Here is a 19,984-nt window from a genome sequence, read left to right as displayed (position 1 = left end):
GCTATGGCATGTTTTCTTTTTTTGTTTGTTTTCTTTTTTTTTTTTTTTAAGCCATCTACATTTTCTTCCCTAAATTTATTACCGTATGAAAAGTAATGGAATACAAAAAGAACAGGAGTAACATGAACAAAGGATTTTCCTCTTCCACACCACAAGTCATTTCCTCTGTCACTTCTAACAGATATAAACGTATCTAAAGAAAAATATTTTTCTTCTTCCTGAGATTGGCAAAACTTTGATGACAGAACATTTAAAATATATTATTACAATTTCAGGCTCTGTGCTTGAATACCACTGTGAGAGCAACATTTAGAAGATCTGAAGTTGATGCTAAATGCCCACGGGCACATGGCTGGGACAGAACTGTGCGAGGAGGCTGTTCTGGGATTGGTACAAGTAAAAGGAAAAAAAAAAACTATTTATCTGTGCTTAGATAAAAGGCTTTTTTTTTTTTTTTTTCCTTTTTTTTTTTTTTATCCCTTTTTTAAGCATTTGATTGCTTTGTTGTTAGAACACCTACATTTTTAATAGAGGTAAATGTGCTGACAGTTTGGCTTGGCATCAGCAGAAAGGATTTTATATAAATAAATTTGAAAATTAAAAAAGGACAAATAAACCATCCTGTACAGACAGCTGTTCCATTTAGAATTCATCATTTTACAAAGCAAAAGCAGAAAAGCCATCTGTGAAAACCAAACACACAAATAAATAGGGACAGGATATTATATCCTCCATGCATACCCACAGTTAGCCTTTAATATACCATGGGGTTTCACATTGCATGAATTTTGACTACATGATTAGCAATGGGGATAAACAATATTTAGGTCTCCCTAGAAATTCAGTTCCACACTTAAGTCAGATTCCAAAAAAACACTTCAGAAGCTCCCTATCAACCTTCTAACGGTCTGCTTTCTCCACAGAGGCCTCATTCAGTGGCAACCCCCTTCTCCAGCGTTACTCGGCCCTCCACTCCATAAGAAAAATAAAAGGTAACTATCTCAATCTCTGCCATCTTCCCGCACATACAGGTACATGACAGATAGAGCAAAATGTTCACCCTGCTCAAACTAGTTGTGTAATCACCTGTTACAGAATTTGTTAAACACATTTTAAGGACCAGATCAGCACTGATCTTAGTTACTCTGCAGCACCATCAGTTAAGTGAGATTTTAATTCAGCACCATTTTCTTACTCCACTTGAAAATAAATAAGTAGGCAAGCTCATCTGAAAAAGAACAAGACTAAATTAACACAGTCTGTCTGCAGTTCAGATGAAGGATATGAATGCAGCAGGTAAGTCTGAAGAACCTGTCAGTTTGCTCTGAAAACACAGTATTGCTACATACCAGTGCACCATTCATGGTCCTCAATCAGTGTTTTCTGCAGCTGGTGTTGCATATACAAAGCAAAGTTAATAAAAACAAAAACTTAAAATTAAGTGAGAGCAAAATCATCTCATGACATTATCCAAATAATCTGAACATTAACTTTCATTCACATTAGAGGCAAAGGACAGAAAACTGCCCCTTTCTTCAGAGGTAGCGTCATCCAGTGTGATTGCCTATTTTACAGAGAATTCGCTTTGTACAAACATATTCTTGTCTTATAATTACCACAGAAGGAAATCATCTGACAGTGCAAAGCTCATATACCAGACCAACAGCAGGGAATTCTTTTACATAGTTTTATTACACTTAATTGCCAGTCAGCTCTTAAGCAGCCAGAGAGAGATGTTCTGTCACCAGCTGCATTATCCAGTTAGTTTAACATTAGAATAGATATGAGAAGAGGTGGGGATGTTCTCCAGAACTGCAGGGGTTTTAATTCTGATACCCAGATTTTGGGTTGGCTCAGTGTGGTTTCCTTTATTGCTGAGTTTTTCTTCATCCTGCCCTTCCATCCTAAAACTTGTGTGGTATTGAGTGGGTTTCCCAGACTCTCACTCCAAAATGAGCTACCTGCAATGGTTTTATGTTAGCATGTTTAATTGATGGTACATTCTTTGGGGAAAGATCTCCCAAGGGATTTTTCACTCTCACAGAACACCATGTATACTTCTGTTTCTAACACTTTTTTTTTTCTTTTCTTTTCTTTTTTTTTTTTTTTTTTTTTTCCCCCAGTGCATATCAATCTTTACAAGGGAAAAAGTAATTAAGATACCTTTTTCATTTTTAATCTCCCCAATATATAACATAGTTTGGATTAAGGATTTTTCCTTTTTCCTTTCCATAACATTATTTCCAGTGTTTTGCTTTGTTTTTAGTGAAAAGAAAGTGGGAAAAGTTAAATTTTATAAAGACAATTTGATGAAAAAGAAAGCAATTTCTTACAATACTGTATTTTTTTGCTGCACAAAAAGCAATTTGTCAGTGTTTTAGAAAGTATCAAAACAAACATGAGAAAGGGAAAGTTTTTGAAAACCTGTCTTCAATTTCTTTCATTAAAATAGAAACTGAAGGGATCTTCAGTGTGCTTATGTGCTATTTGTAAATATGTGCTCTGGAGCCTACATTTGAAAGAGGCAAGAGACACAAAAAGGACACAGAAAATAATCCGTCACAGGACTGAAGTCATATTTTTAATGTTATATGAGATCAGAGGATCTGTAACCTGGATTATCAGACCTTCTTAACCAACCCATGAGGACAGCCTCCCTGTAGCATTTCAATGGAATAATTCAAAAAAGAAAAAAAAAAATAAAAAAATCCAGGCGTTCCACCATCTGAGGATGTGCAGTTCAAACACTCTGCTGACAGAAGTACAAACTCACAAGATTCACATCTACCATATCTACCTGTGATTTACCCAGAATCAGATTTTTTTTCTTATTCAGCGAGCATGATCTGAAAAGGTCTGACTCATTGCTAGAAAACCAAAAAGAAATGTTAAGACGACCTTTTGGAAAGAGAAAAAAAATCCAGACTGTCAAATCAGTGTCATTTCTGCAGAAAAGACACTAAATACTGAAAACAGGAACAGTAGAGAGAACGAGAAGAATGAATGCCAAATTATTAATGTTTTGATTCCTTCTCCAATGCACTGCAGGTATTTATATGGGAAGTATGTAGTATTCATACGCAGTATGAAGTGTTTGCTTTTCCAATCCCAGCCTGGGATTGTAATAAATAAAACTAAAACTCACTGGGCATAATTAGCCAGGATATTTCTCATTTGCATGGCCAACTTAGAAAAAAAAAAATCATATAAAGTTTGGCTTCAGCTGCAGGGCATACATTAATTCTTAGAAGAGATTAGGGAAATGCAAAAGGAGACTGTACTTTCATCAGATTTATCCTAACCTGCTTCACCTGCAATAGTAATTAATTTCCCAAAGGTCCGTTTTGACAGTACAACACATGAAATAACATTAAGTTCATTACTAAAAGAAGGAAAAAGTTGGAAATTATTATTTCTTACAAGTAAAAACTGATAGTAAAATCTAACGGAATCTACAAAGGAAGTACGTAAAAAGTAGGATTTAAAAGGTCAGATCTGTGTGGCAAGGAAAAAGAATACTTTAATTTATTTAGAAAATATTACGAGGAATTTCCACAGATAAAACATGTCTAGGGATAAAAGGGTAAGGACTAAGGACACTTTTCTTTCACTTCTTTGTGCTCCATGACTCAGGAGCACAGGGACACAAACCTGTGAATCAACTCAGCGTGTTTCTCCCTAATGAAGTAAACTGTTAATGTCAATCCCATCACAGTGATTATTATGTATACCACATGCTGCTCTCTCTACTTGTATTTCCTAGGAGAATTGGAATATGCAGATGAATCTTGGTTTAATAAGGATGGCAATAACAGTGTGTGTGCCTGCCCACTGATGCTAGCATGATAAAACAATGCCAGAATTTGTAAGGAGATATCTGAGGTCAAGTTTGCATTCCTAACTGCAAATCCTTGGAATCCCCAGAATGTCCTACATGACAAGACATCATCAGCCCATCTGTTAAGGTGGTTTCAACATGAATCCTTTTGTTTTGTTTTGTTTTGTTTCTTCCTAGGTCACTTAAGGGAACTGAAGCTCCCAGTGTTGTCCTTGACAAGTACTGTCAGTATTTGCTATAGTGAGGGCATGGTGCCAGCCAAGTAAAAATAGGACAACCCAGTCAAAGCTTCATCAGCACAAAATCAACACTAACTGCAGCAATCAGATTAAAGTACCCTCTCAGTTACAGGCAGGGAGAGCAACGCATGCATTTATGTATTCATGTGGATGTGTGCCTAAAGTAAAGGAGGCTCTGACTACTAGTTTATTTATGAATGACAGGTTCAGCACAGAAATGTGCTGTGGCTTCAGTCCCAAAACTATCACGTCTCAGATACATAAGCACAAATTGTGTATACAACTTATGATGATATAATAATGGGTGTACTGTGCTTCTGCACCTGCCTTAGCCCTACCTTTGTCCAGGTAAACTTTATCACCAAAAAGTCAACAGCTTCAAGCTTTTTCAGCCCTGGCAGGGAGGGCAGAATCATATTGAAGTTCAGGCTCCTTAGCAAAGCTTCTCTGTCAACAAACAACCTAAAGGCCACATCCATTGTGATACAGGTTGAGAAGTTCAAAAGCATGAAGGTAACCAACATGATTGTTAAAGATGCAACTATTCCTCTCTTGAAACCCTGATGGAAGCAACCATTTGTCTAGAAACATTTGGAGGAACAGAGACTAGTTCCATGATGTGAGGTCAGGGGAAAATGATGCCAGTTTTCTCCTTACTACCGCTGTTTGGTGCAAGATATCTCAACTGCAATATCTCCAAAGCACTTTTCTTTACAGAGTTTGAAGGAGCTGGTATGAGAAATCATGCCAGATCTTACCTCTTTGTGAACTGGAAACAGAATTTTCTCCTCTGTGACTAACACTGTTAAACAGAGTTTGTCCCATTACACACAAGAAGTGGATGAGATTAATGAACCCATGTCTACAAGCTTTAAGGCAGCCCTTGCTGATGTATTCCCTTGCTGATGTATCTGCTGTAAGAGCAGACAGCCTTGCACAGCCCAAAGGGAGCATCTGTGCCATATGATGTAGGGCTGGAAATCCACAGTGTTTCTGGACTGAGGTTTAATGATTTTCTGGCATGTTTTCCTAATATCCATGGCAACTCTTGAGCTGCAGTATCTCTTGAGCCCACATTCCTCCATCTATTAATTGAATAGGATGCCAACTATAGCAAACAACCAACTCAGTGTCAGGACTGAAGCTAGTACTTCTAGTCCCAAAATCCAGCATTCCAGCCAATTGCTGAATGGGAAATCCCAGAGCTTCTCAACAGTGTGGCCAAGTTCTCAGCATCTGCATATTTATTTTCCTACCCATTTCATTTATTTTTAAATGAGAGGCTGCTTGAAATTCTCCCAAGCTATATATCTTTTATATATATATATATATATATATGTATATCTTCCATTGTTTGCCCACATACACACAGACTAACACCCCCACTAATCCATTGCTATGCAGAAAGAGAAAACAGTGCAAATTATTACTTAGCAAAATGCAAAGTCAGATTCCCACATATTTTGAAATGAGCACAGATACAACAAAACATATTTCTGCTCTGAAAAACTGAGTACAAAGAGTTGCCCATGATGAAGAGGATGTTTTAAAAAGTAAGAAACTCAGAATTCTCAGTACTAAGACCTATCTCCAGACTTCAGTTCAGATCACCAGTGCCTCTACTCCAGTTTCCTTACTCTGATAGTGTCACAGCAAAGATGCTGATGAGATGACTTTAAGAACATCTCACCAAACTCTCTATCAGCTTCCAACAATCTGTGGCTTAAGGATTCATGTATGCCTTACTGGCTTTTTCCTTTACATTTGACCTCTACAGCATCTAATGGCATCCAGTTTGATGCTGTGTAAGATGTGAATTTTGAGAAACAGCAAATACTTCATGATTCACCTCCTTCATGCTGCTCCTCAATGCACAATCCTGCTTAGCTCTTGTATCCAGGCTGAAGAGTCCTAGCCTATTTAATTTTTCCTTGTAGACAACAGTTTGTGGCACACAAGAACAGAGGGTCAGTTTTAGAAACAGCCAAAAGGCCTGAATGACAGACTTATAGTCAGAGCTGCACACATCACCTCTGAGTGACCCAGAGAGGACATACTTCTTGGAAAGGGTTGGTCAGGCCAAGGCTGAGATCAGTGAATATATCCAACTGGATTTGCACTTCTTTTAGCAACTGAAAGAGGATGCGAAGTGATCAACACACAGTTATTAGCTTGATATATGAAAGTGTAAATGCTTCCATAAATGTCCAGTGCCTCAGTCCCTGCCTCCTCCCAACACCATATGAATATCTTGCCATCATTTTGACCACATCCGAAAGATGGTCAGACACCTCAAAGCCAAGAAATGAGACAATGTCATAAAAATAGAAAGACGAGTAGAAAGGAATCAAGCTAGTAGTCATCAAAAGAAACATACGGCCTCAGATGAATCCTCATTCTAGACATTATGGAGTCCACAAAGAAGAACCCACCCCCCCAGAAAAAAAAAAAAAAAAAAAAAAAAAAAGAGTAGAAAATTCTGTCACTCACAGAACATCACCCTGTAGTTGCAAAAATGAATCATGCATTGTTAGAAGCAAAGAGCGAAACAGGAAAAGGACAAATGGACAGAATCTGTTGCTCTTCTTCCTCCATTTCTTTACACTCTAAACTTAAAATATATACAAGTTAAAAAATATATATATATATTAAAAAACATCATACCTGAGGGCTATCTGCTTGCCTCCCCACCCTGCCACAGAACTTCCTTAGAGCACCAGAGAGATGCATCTACCAAACAAGTTCTCACAGGTGTATGATACAATTCTGAGCTGAATTCCTGACAGGCTCTTCCCACATTTATATGCTTTTTTTTTTTTTCTGAAGCAATGTTATTGTTGTTGACATTTCAGACCCCCCTAAAGCAAGAACAAGCCACAACTGTTCTAGCTGGAGGAGAAGCCTGAGCAAATGCAGAGAATCACAAAGAGCTGGAAGGGAACTCAGAAGATCACTTAGTCCATGCCTATGCCCCAAGGCAGGATTGTGCATACCCATGTTTCCTGTTTCTCAGAGACTCATGTAACCTGTTCTTAAAGTCTTCCAGTGACTTGACAGTTTCCTCAGGCAGCCTATGTCACAGGTGTTCTCCTGTACATCTTGGCCAGAGAAGATTATTCTTTTCTGAACTGCAGCAGCCTTTTACCACCTGAGGCCCGTTATGCTGCCTTCCCTCAGCAATCTCTTTTCTGGTTGAAGAACCAGCACTTAATCAGTCTTTCTTTGCAGAGGATGTTTTCTAGACCCATTTTATTTGAGTTCTGAATATGTTCATAGAGAACAGAAATTTAAAAGCAAGAGTGCTAATGAACCTGTGATGGCTAAACATCAGGATTAATGGCCAAAGACAGAAAGAATCATTCTGTTCTCACCAGACTTTCTTACCAGTCAGGCTTTTCCCTGGAAGCTTTTAGATTTATTATATCACCTCAGAAGACGCCTTCTTTCCCAAAAACCACTTACAATGCAAAATCCCAGGAGTGAGGGTTGTATGATCCCTCTAGCCACAAACCTAATTTACATCAATCTGAACTGAAAATAAATCCACAAAGAGAGCCTGCATTTATTTGCCAGATGGCTTGTGGTCACAATTGTCAGTGTAGGACTTGTACTTCTGCAAAGTATGCATACATACCCAAAGACACCTCCTTCCCTCCCCAGAAGTCTCTGAATTCAGGGACTTCATGGCACCTTCACTTCCATGTTTCATCTCTGCCTTGTTACTCTCTGCTCTGTACTCGGCTGCTATATTTTTCTGACTCATTAATTCAGCGTAAAGCAAACACACCCTGCTGAGTACCTGGCACTCCTAACCAAGCAGAAATCCTGAAGAGGCAACAACAAAGACAGAGAAAATTAAACAAATCCACTTTCTTTTACATATGGAGCAGACCTCTATGGCTTAGCAGCATATTATCTCATTTTTTCTTTACATGGGGATAAATGCATTGGAAAATGGCTATGACATCTAACACTTTGTAACAAGAGCAATGTAAGCACCACACTTTACAACACCCTCAGAAAACACAGAGCAATCTATGCATTTGGACAACCACAGTAAATATACATACTATGAACAAAAGAAAAACAGTTTACTAGATTAACAGCATAAAGGCAGCAGAGGTAATGCCAAGTCCTACAAGAAAGATTGCTTCCTCCTACAAATTGTATTTTTCCATTCCACAAGGTGTTGGGAACAGTATCGAGGAAGAGCTTTGCCCTGAAGGAGGCAAAGGGAATATGGTATTACTTTCCAGAACTTGTGGAACAGACACAGCTCTGAACAGACTGGGGGTGCCTCTCCTTGCACAGGTTATGTCACCTGAGGATGACATGCAGGTACCATCCAAGGGCATGGCAAATCAGAGATGACTTCAGATGCCACAGTAGGAATAAAAACAATTCTGGCACTGCAACTGAGGGCTGCAAACAGGCAGTTTCTTATTAAGAGATAGCACTTACTAGCCTTCTTCCATCATGACAGTCTGTGTTGACTACTTCAGACTGCACAATGTCTTAATGTCCTCATGGAAGCATGTAAGACTTGAGTTTCCTTTGCATTACCTGCTAATCCCAGCTGTCTCAGATACCTCCTGGACTACCCTTTCAGGCAGGACCAGAGCAGCTACTGGGTGGTCTCATTCACAGAAATGCTGAGGCTGGAAGGCAACTCTGGAGGTCCCTGGCAAGAGTCACCTGCTCAAAGCAGGGTCAGTGATGATAGATTCACTCAGGTCTGCAAAAACATTTTCACTTGGCACTGTCTCCTCAGACACCAATGAAAAGAAGGCAAAATTCTGTATATACCTATGGACATCCCCATTTTTTTCTGAGTACTGTTTAATACCTCAGCTAGTGTCAAGGCATTTATCTCCCAGAAATAGGTACTGAAGAATAGAAAAAACAAATACAGTGATACAGAAGGCATTCATGCAAAGTTCACCTGAGCACACATATAGTTCAAATGCTAGAGATGAAATGATGAGATATTAAGGCTCAGTCCCTCAGGTAGCTCCATTTAAATTAATGGAGGCTCATCGCTTTATACTGAGAATCCTGGCATGAGCATAATAAGCTTACACAATTCATTGCTCTCTCTCTCAAAAACAAAAACCAAAAAAACAAACAAACAAACAAAAAACACACACACACACACACACAAAAAAAAAACAACTACAACAAAAAAAAAACATACTGCCAGCATCAACAGTAGTCCCAACTTGTCATCTTTCAAAATAAACCCGTTCATCCTCTTTCTAAGAGCCAAAATAAGTTGCAGAGAGCTGTCTAGCTACTGTTTTCAGAGCCCAGGTCTGAACAAGCTTGGCCTACAATCCTGTAACAAATGAATTGCTTTCTAAATAGAGGCATATTCCTCAAAGAGCTTTCTGTGCTTAGGTAACTAAGACAAATGCCCCATTTACATGTTAATTAAGAAACACAATTCCCACATGTGTTAAAATTACAAAAACGTGCTTTTACAGTGCACATCGCAATAAATCTTACAATTAAGAAAGGGGAGATCATATTTCTTGTGGATGATGCTCTTACAGAATTTTAACACTCCTTACATATATAGAATGAGCAGCTGCATATTGCATGCCTGGAGCCAGACCCCAACTTTCCTACAAGCCCAGAGCTGCTGCAATATAGAGCACTACAGTGACTGTAAATGATGTGTCAGACACTTTGTGCAATGAACCAAACTGAATAAGGCTTGAAAACATACTCAAGCATAGACCATGCAGACTAGACAGCAAGGCTGACCTTCAATTTGCCAGAATTCTGAATTCAAATCTCCTGTTCTCCCCAACCTTCCTTCTATAGTTTAACTAATTAGGCCATAATATGGACCTGCAGAACATAAAATGTTCAAAAAATGTTAGGAAGAATGCACTCCAAGAATACTTTCATGGTCAGGCTTTCCTCAGGTTAACCACTGGATTAGGAACAACCCTGTTGGAAAATAACACAAAGGATTTGCCTCTTATCTGTATTTTCTTAATTCATTTTCATTTAATTTCATCCCTCTTTCCAATGGCCTGTTTCTGCTATGATCACTCGACTTCAGTTCTACACCAGCAGTACTTCACCCTGAGAATCTTTCAAAAATTTTTGTAACTTCCTGAAATCTATTTTGTAAATTTAACTTCTCTCAGGATGTGAGAAATATGTAGTATGATTTGGACAAAAAAAAAAAAAAAAAAAATCCTTCTTTCTTCCCTGCAAAATAATTTCAGCAGAATTATTGGAGTTGCCAGACAGGGAGAGCGCACTGAGTGTTTCACTAAATGAGAAAGCTGCAATCCCCACGACTCCAGCAATGCTCATTCCTTTTGGTTACCAGGGGAATTTCAGAATTTCTGTACAATACTTTACTACTCTGAAGGTTTCTATCTTTCCCTTCAGGGCAGGTCCACTGTTACACTGAATCCAGCCATAAGAGAAACACTTTTGACAATTATCAATTGTCTTTTCCCCCCTTTTTAATCTACTTTGTCTTTTTCACGTAGATCATATAGTAGAGACATAAATTTAAGGCTGTCCAGAGAATCATAGTGGAACAGACCACATTCATCTTCACTAGATCATGTATAGCTTTTATTTATGCATGACATATTCAAGCCAATGATTATGTAAAATAAAGTTCCACCTTTCTTATTATGTTTGGATCCTTGCCTTAAATAGTTTATGGTATCATCACAGACATATGCTTGTCATCTTTGGGATGCCAAAGACGAGCATGACACTTGGAGTAGTACCATAGATTTACTTTGCAGCCTGGACTTTGTGACAGTGAAGGCATTGGAGATGTCTCATAGCACCTCTGCCACATACCAGAAGCATTTTCTTCTGTTTCAATATACGAATTGGCATTGAATGGTCCACTTAATCTTAAAGAATCTGTTCTTTCAAGAAAGAAAACACGATGCTTTTTTTAGCTCTTAATTCACTGGAAAGTTTATATTTTTATCCCTTTTGTTAAATATGCTGCTTCTTATCAATTCCATCCACCATTCCAGACACACCAAGTGTGAAATTCATATCTACCTGAATTTGGTCATCATTAAACTTAACAGATTTGATCAACAGAGTCAATATTTTCTCCATACAAGTTAAAAAACACAAGCACAAAAATCTCATATAAGAGAGATTTTTCCCACCTTACTAGCTCTTGCTACCTGATCCTTCCTATAGAAAGCAATGAGATCAGCTTTCAGCTCCACCTAAGCAGTATGTCTGAAAAATTACTTTCAGTCCTTAAGCTCCTAACGTATTTCCAAAATATCCTTACTATTCACTTAACTATCTGAAGCATGTGAAATTTTCAGCAGTTCCATTTTCATTTTTCAGAACTTAGCCAGATTTAAAAACAAACAAAACCAGAATCTATCCATAAGAAGCAAAGGAGAAATTATGAACTATATAAAAAATGTTGGTTGCTTATTGCTTCTCTACCCTTAAATAGAAAATCTGGGCTTACTCTCAGATTTTAACTTCCTAGTGATTCAGATCAGTATGTAAACTAAAATGTGTCATTGGTAGATACAGGCATTTCATCATAATATTGACTTACACCAAATGGTCAATATGCTGCATGAGGTGTACCATATCTTCATTATGGAAGTGCTGTGCTGTAATGGCTAAGAAGAAAAATTGTAAACGATCTACCTAAACAAAAACAGCTAGTATATTAAGGGGATGACATGTTCTGATGAATCAAATAATTTTTCCTTCTCTTTCATTTCCCTCTAAAACTTCAAAGCAATCAAATGTTGTTTATGCATAAAATTTAATCCTTTCACCAATCTGTAGTTTGATTGGATTTGCATACTCTATTTCATACAAGTCAATGTGAAGAGAGCCTCATGTAATTGAAACTATTTCCCCTCCAGCTCTTCTATCTTTGCTGTAATATTTCCTATTAGTAGCTTTATTATGCCTAATATCTTTAATGTTGGCAGATGAGAATTTTCACTTAATGTAACCTGTATTTATAAACCACTAGGATGAAAAAAGAACAAACACAAGAAAGAGGAAACAATAATTACCTGTCTTTGATGCCACACAGATCAATGTGTAAATCACTGAAATTCCCCAGGGAGCCTTGCTGAACTAAAATGAGGTCCTTGGGCTGGTTATCAATAAAGATGAGCCTCATACAGCCTTGAAAAGCAGTAATGGGATTTAAACATTGGGAATCAGTGAAATTGTCAGGGCACCCTGTGGGAAAAAAGAAAAGAGGCAGAGAAGAATATTGGAATGTTCATCTGTTTCTGTTGGGATTTCCTAATGTAAGGGCTTGGACACTCATTATTCCAAGTGTTTTTTGAGCTATGCAACTTTCTGTGCTATAAATCTTTCAGTAAAAAAATAAAATAAAAAAGGGAAGAAATAAAGGATATCTCACCACTAGAGATATCAGAGTATGAGATTTTTGCATGTGCTAAGCAAAATCAAAGTTCATTTTTTGCATGTTCTTTAAACCTCACAGTCAATAGCAATTGACTCCCATAAGAAAAGCTGTGCAAACTATGAAATTATTACGGGTTAAATTCTGCTGCTGAGGCAAGGCACAGAGTATAACGGTGAAATCATAGGGACAGCAAGCAAGAAAATTGTTTGTGTCTGAACCTCTATGGTATTTGGCCAATTCTGAGATCCAAAGCCTTCTTCATATCCTCACTTAGCGCTGTATCCAGAGAGTTCATCAGATCAGAGCCTCACTGCAGTAAGCACAACGCAGAAGTATGTCAGAGCTAAAATAGACAGTTGATGACACTCCCTTTATCTCCATTAATGCTTACACTCCAAAAAGCAGGAGGTAGTATTTTTCAAGATTCTTTCCATTTTCAGAATTGAGCTAAACCTACATTCATTTCAATGAAAGCACAGTACCTAAATACCTTTGTAGATCTGAGCCATGTGTCAATTATGTTCTGAAGTCTAAAATCACTGAGCCTGATCAGGACAGTGATATCTACAGGAATTTTAATGCAACTGGCAGTGCTCTGTCCTTTTAACCAGAAAAAAACACTCATGCCTAGTACAGATACGCGGCTTTTGCATGTTTTACTAGCTAGATATAGCTACTCCTCAGCTAGTCCCCTTTAACAGCTGTGTTAGTTTGCAATGCAACTCAATAGGTGGTAAAAAAACAGTTACTACAGCATTTGCTATTAGGTGCAAAGTACATTTGGGAGACCTCAGAATCTGAGAATTTCTATCATGAAAACCTGTCCTATGTCTATCTGAAACAACTTACCTCCAAAATAGTAGCTGTTTCCCGAGTAGATCCTTGAGACAGTGGTTGCATGGCTGGCAGTGCCAGCGTTGTTATCCAGTGTCAGGGTAATGCGATGCCTTCTGGCATTGATGTTAACTGAATGCCAAAGACCATCATGGAGATTGGTGCCTGGGAAGGAGAAAAAAAAAAAAAAAGGCACAAAGGGTGAAAAAATGTGAAAAAAGAAGTGCAGGAGACAACGTTTTTCAAATCTTTGCTTCCAACCTGTGATCACAAACAGGCAGCAGAACCCAACATGGGCAAAAACAGCAGCTGAAAAGAACTCATTGCCTCTGAAAGTAAACCGGCATAGAAGGTCCAAGAAAGGGAAAGTTTTTAGGAGTATTTAAGTAGATCATCTGCACATTTTGATCCAACCTGCTTGCTATACTGCAGGCACTCATGCATGTTTGCTGTGCCCTTTACCTTTTTGGTAGTACACTATTAACATTGGGGGGGGGGGGGGGGGGGGGGGGGGGGGGGGGAAGAGAGAGGGTGGTTATGATTACTTTGAGTCTGTTGGGAAATGCTTGTAGCTCACAGGATTGTGCAGAGATCTCTACTAAACTTCTAGGACTAAATGCATACCTGAGATTTCAGAGGATTAGATTCAGTGAAATGGTCATAACTTCTCTCAGTCTCCTTATGAAAGCTGACAACCCCCAATATGTTTCAGTAGGACTTCTGTCCTTAAAACCCTTCAGCACTAAGTTAGCACACACTCTTATTGATGGATGTGCCCATATATATTCAATTTTGACATGGGTTTTCTGAGATCTGGGATTGTTGCTGTGTCCAGGAACCTTTAAAGGGATGTGGGAGATTATAGTACTGGGTAGCCTCTTTCTGTTATACTTTTATGCAAAGTAACAGGGAAATAACACCTCCGTTTTCATATTCTGACAATCAACGTTGCATCTTGGGGCTCTTGAAATAGCACCACAAGGATACAAAGAAACTCCACATCCTCTACGTTGACAACCATGAAAAGCAGCGGGCAAATCTCTGAGCTCTCACACAGTGGTGCAGACCAAAAGCAAACCAATCACACCTTGACGTACACTACCATCAAGCTGCAGTCTCTGAGACCAGGCTCAGACAACTAGCATTTATTCCCCTCCCTAATGGGATATTTTTTGTTAATGTAGCTTTCAGAAGAAACAAACTAGCACTTAGTGACACAAAGAGGTGTGAGAACAGTTCAAAACAAAATAAAAAAAATTATGGGTGTTATGTGTATTAAAAGCCATTTCGTTACAAATTTGAAAATGAGACTATTTCCGGAGTAATGGCTGCTAACGCACACACAATTTCCATAGAATAAGACGCCAGTTTCCCAGGGGGAAAAAAAAAAAAAAAAAGGAAAAAAAAAAAGGATGAGTTTACAGCTAGAACAAGTCCATTATGAAATACCGTGTTTAAGTTTGAAAAGATGTCAAGAAAAAATAGGCCACATTTGGGTCAAAACCAGGTCCATTCTTGACTAAGCATGAGTTTATTGTGCGTATCAACATCTGCAAGACGTGGCACTTGCAATTTTTGCACATTTTCCATGTCAATTTTTGCACATTTTCCATGTGTAAGTAGGCAGTTTAGCAATGTTTTGGATAGCACCAAAGGCTGGGCTCAGGATCATGATTTCAGACCTACATAAAAACAAGTACACCCAAACAAATATTGGCATCATCTCAGATTTGTCAATCTAATTAGGACTGCAATAAAGGCTGGAAATTCAGTTTTCAACATTTGGTTGCAGCAAACTGAAGCTGTAACAATCCACATGAATAAGGACAGACGCAAGGCTGCCTCATTTTCTATCACAAAAGGGAATGAAATATACATACGGAGCAGCTCTGCTTTGACAACTCTGTCAGATTTTCTCTGTATTTCATTTAATAGACACAACTGCACTCTTTTAGTCTGCACCAAGAATATTTTATATTACATATTTTTAAACAGATGTTCTTTTTAGAAAATACTATTATTATTCAGACCTCTGAGTTCCATCAAGTCTATTATACATCCATGTTTGGAAACTGTGTATTCAGCCTGCGTGGAAATGAATTTCCTGGACTCCCACCCAGCATGGTTGCATAGTAGTATGAGACGTGCACAGCCCTGGGCTAGAATACTTCTGCTCAGGAAACCAGCATGGCATATATAGGTCACACTGAGATGACAGCTGGGCCGCCCTGGTCCTTGCTCTGCTGTACAGTTTGAAACTGTTGCCTTGTCTCTTGGAGACGAAACACAGCTGGCCTGTTTAATGTTTACAAACAATTTCCCCAGAATTTTAGGTCAGAGAGGCAGCCACATTTCACCCATTTGCATCCCTACAGCTGCACAAAGCAGCTTGCAAATTGGCTTAGGATGCCAGTGAGGGAGTTTGAGGAGAGGAAGCCCATGGTCAGTTTCTCTTCTGTGTGTAGTGTAAAAGGAGAGTGTAAAGCAACAGCCAGATGAAGAAAATCAGCTCTGAGGCTGTGTTAACTTGTACTAGTGAAAAGCATAGCTGCCAAGCTGGCTCCCAGCTTACTTCAGCACAATGTGAGGACAAGAATCATGAAGGTCTGCATGTGACCTGACTGAAGAAAATTTAGCAGGACTTTGAAAACACAGAGATAACTGTAGAGTAGAATTAGTCTGAAGATCGTAGGATACCAACTCTACGCGTTCAGATCTTCCTCAAACTGCACAGAGTGGTGGTACTACTGGAAAGTGCGAAAAAAAAATTGTAAACAGAAAACAAGATTTGGTGCTTCCGTACTTTGCTATCCTTTCTTCCAGTGGCATCAAGCCTTTGTATTTTAAAGAGAGATGGGTGAAAGAAAACAAAAATAAAGTACCTTCACTAATTTCCACAGGGTTTTCTGTCACTTTCTGAATAAGTAGTGTCAATCTCCCACCGTGGAGGTAAACCAAGAGAGATCCTGACTTTTCAGACAATTCAGTGGACAGGAGTAAGCCATCTTTATTCCATGTTCGAAACTGGAAACTGACTGACAAACCATCAATTTGAGGAGTGCCAGGCAGTAGCAAGTAGCTTCTACTGGAGCTGACAAAGGTGATGGGAACAATTTGTGGTTCTGAGCAGGAAAAGGTCACGTTCCCCTGCAAATAATAAAAAGCAAACATTGTTAACATATTTTTTTCAGACATCAAAAAAAAAAAGTATTTAAATAAGCTCATTGGATTTCTACTGGTGCTAGGTACTAGGAAATAGGTATTTTTATTCAGACACAAACCTTTGGAACTCACTAGGAAATGTATTTGTTCATTCAGGGAAAACATACATGACTTCAAATTTGTATGTTCACCCCACGCAGAAAACAAACAAACAAACAAAAAAAACCCACTTCCAAATCTCAGTTCTTAGAAGGATCTAGATATGCTCCAAATGTTCTGTATCAAGTCTGTATTTGCTGCAGGTCAGTGTTAGCCCAGACAGACCACCTCCACATGGCTGCCTGTGCTCTGTGTTTCCCAATATTTCCCATTTCAAGCTCAAGTTTGGCTTTATGTCATTTGGATCTAGGCTGACTTCAGGAACTGACACCAAAGCACTACTAGCAAGTTCTCTTGAGCCTTCATGTGCTGCAAGATGTGACACAAAGGTCCCACACAATGACTGTGTACTGATGGGATTACATAACTGTGAATGAGAAAAGCTGCAAATTAGAAAAAAAAAAAAAAAAGGAACTAGACTAAATTTATTTTAAATATAAACCAAAATGTAGCTGTTAACAACAATATTTTTTGCCCACTTACACTGAAGCTATATGACCTTAAAAGTAATGCCTCCCACATTTACTTCAATGTATCGTATGGGACCAAACATGAGGCACGTTTCCAGTTTTCCAGAAACATGTTCCATGTTTCAAATATTCAATATACAACTTCCAGTAGTAGTACTACTGGCCACATTTTCTTTTACACAGGGTGACACACCCCTATGCTATTCCAAATAACAATGGTCAACTTAAATAATAACATATTTTTATTTTTTTTTTTTTAATAAATGATTATTCTGAAAAGATTCATAAGAAAAAAAATCATAAAAAAATTCAAGCTAAAAGTCTCTCAGATCCAGTACTTATAAGTGGGATAATACAATACTTGTGTGATTTACTGGCTGATGGTAGGTCTCATGATTTCCATGGGGAATTTTGAGGAATTATTAAAACATTTGACACACAGCAAGAGCAGTGAAATCCAACATTATCTCAACACCAAACTTAAATGGTCTTTAACTTAATCAGTCATCCAACCCCGAAACCAATGATGCTATTTGCTGAGAAGAGCACCATATTTTCTCACAGCAGTCAGCAAAATCTGCACCAGCATGTATCCCTGTAGTTTATAAATGAACCAACTCCAGTGTTTTGTTCAGCCATTGTAGATTACCCAACTAGGTCATTCAAGCCATATAGTAAAATCTTAACAATATATAAAGCCAGAATACATTCAAGGAGCTGTGTCTTTCAAGGCCACTCCAGGAAAGTGTTGCAGCCAGCTTGCTTTGAACTAGTCTGCTTTATAAAATACCAAAAAAAAAAAGAGTAAAAGGCTTTCTCCATAGTACCACTTGTTATCAGAGCTGGTATCTCTCTCTAACAGGATAATTATAATGAACAGCACTTGATGGATGTGTAGGAAGTTGCGCAGTGCTTGGGGAATTCCTTTCTGAAATCTAAAACAGCTGATGGAACTGGTTCCCTATTGCTTTCAAATGTCTTTCTACCCTTTATTTTAAAATGGAAAATAAATAAAGTGCCAGAAAGAGACTGAATTTATCACTGCATGAAACAGCCCTTGACAGATATATATCTATATCAATCTATGTATTCCCTGCCTTGTTATGTGAAGAATGCTACATAGCAGATTTAGCAATGGCAAAAGGTATCCATGGGTATATCATGTTACAATGAGTTTTGAGATATAATCCAAAGCTTATCCAAACTTATCTGAACATTAGTCAGGTGGGAAGTAAAATGGAAATTTGCTCTCAACCTTTTAAAAGTTTCTGCTACCTGCTGGGTATTGTCTGCAGAATAGATGCCACAGGTTTTTTTTTGTTTGTTTGTTTTTTTTTCTTCTTTTTTTTTTGTTATTGTTGCTGTATTTGTACCTCCATTTTCAATCAAATTCAAAGCAGATAGACAAATTACACAAAGCAGTCAACTGCAATGATATAAGCAAATACATGTAACTTTCTCTAGAGCTTTTTAAAGGTTTACAAAATCAAAATGAGATGACAAATCTTGGGAATCTTAGGCATTTATAGTGATTTAAGTATCTCCACACAAAGCAGTAAAGACATTTATAGATCTTATAAATACATAACAGTGGAGCTTGGAGGAAATTTCAAACTGAGTCTGCACTCAAGTATCTAATTTGCTTCAGTAGCAGTGGGAGGCTGTAACAAAATGCAAGACTGTAGAGGGAAGGATTTGCAAAATTCAGACAAGATTTTTGTCTCAAAGTTCTTTGCAGATTTTACATACTAACAGAACAAACTATAACTAGACTGACTTAATGGTGCCAAAGAAGGTGAATGCTGAGATAAAAAAAAAAAGTGTTTGCAATGCACAATAAACTTTCAGACAACCTTAAAATAAGGTAGTAGAGACATTGTGTTGTCAATATCACTTCAGCTGTTTGCAGTAACATCATCAGTTTTAAACCAAGTTATCCCTGATGCACGTGCATGGGCTCAAACATAAGGCTAAGTTTCCACCTCTTTGATATAAGGTTCTTAACATATGCAACTAGTCCTAAACCCTTTCAAAAACTCAGCAACACTCTTCAGTCATCTGCAGTAGCATGCCACCTGGGATCCATACAGAAAGAGTGTACTAGGACTTGAGCTGCAAGCAAGAGCATGGAGTGAACCCATTGTCTCTGTTGGGACATACAGGCAGGACCTATGCTCTCCCCCCCATGTTCAGACAGCAGAGACTTTATGCACTGTAGCCTCTCTGTTGAGTACAAAGAGACAGTGCAGGTGTGATCCCACCTGCCACAAGAACAAGCAGGTGGGAAAGCTTAAAGGGTTTGTTGCAATATTCTGTGTACAGTTGCAGCCTGCTAAGAAGAGTGCCAGGCCTGCAAGGTCTCTGGGGTTGCTTGACAGGAGCTTCCAGGCCCAGACACCCTCAAGCTCTGTGCATGTAGGCAGCAGCTGCAGGTGACCAATCTCATGAGAGCTGGGCAGTGCCAGCTGGGCATACAGCTGGTTCAGGCTACAGGAAGCCATGTAGAACAGGCCCCTGGGGAGCATTAGCAGCCAGGAGTGGCACAGCAGTTTCCACACAAGAAGGGCAGAGCACTCTGCCAGTAGGCCAGCAGCCATCATCTCCATTCACCTGCAGCTTAGGATGCCATCATGAGGGTCCCCTCAGCCAGCTCACTGGGGAAACAAGGAAGAATCATAGAATATCCTTATGTGGAAGGGACTCACAAGGATCATGAAGTCCAGCTCCTGTCTCCACACAAGACCACCCCAAAATCAAACCATATGTCTGAGAGCATTGCCCAAACACTTCTTGAACTTTGGCAGGCTTAGTGCTGTGACCACTTCCCTGGGGAGCCTGATCCAGTGCCCTACCATGAACTAGGTTG

At 38.7% G+C, this 19,984-nt stretch overlaps 1 protein-coding gene across 1 annotated transcript in view; it reads right to left on the bottom strand.

The window, feature by feature from the left end:
- The window catches only part of CNTNAP5 (contactin associated protein family member 5), a 282,392-nt gene that overhangs the window by 110,740 nt on the left and 151,668 nt on the right, over positions 1-19,984 (bottom strand). Inside the window, exons 8-10 of the mRNA XM_032189925.1 lie at positions 16,210-16,474; positions 13,343-13,492; positions 12,129-12,300 (exon numbers count right to left, since the gene is read on the bottom strand). Coding sequence (XP_032045816.1) covers positions 12,129-12,300; positions 13,343-13,492; positions 16,210-16,474 — 587 coding nt within the window. The remainder of the gene's footprint in view (positions 1-12,128; positions 12,301-13,342; positions 13,493-16,209; positions 16,475-19,984) is intronic.

Source organism: Aythya fuligula, chromosome 6 (genome assembly GCF_009819795.1).
Source record: "Aythya fuligula isolate bAytFul2 chromosome 6, bAytFul2.pri, whole genome shotgun sequence".
In the NCBI taxonomy this organism is placed as follows: Eukaryota; Metazoa; Chordata; class Aves; order Anseriformes; family Anatidae; genus Aythya; species Aythya fuligula.
Note: the sequence above shows the minus strand (reverse complement) of the source record. Positions and strands in the feature narration are given on the sequence as shown.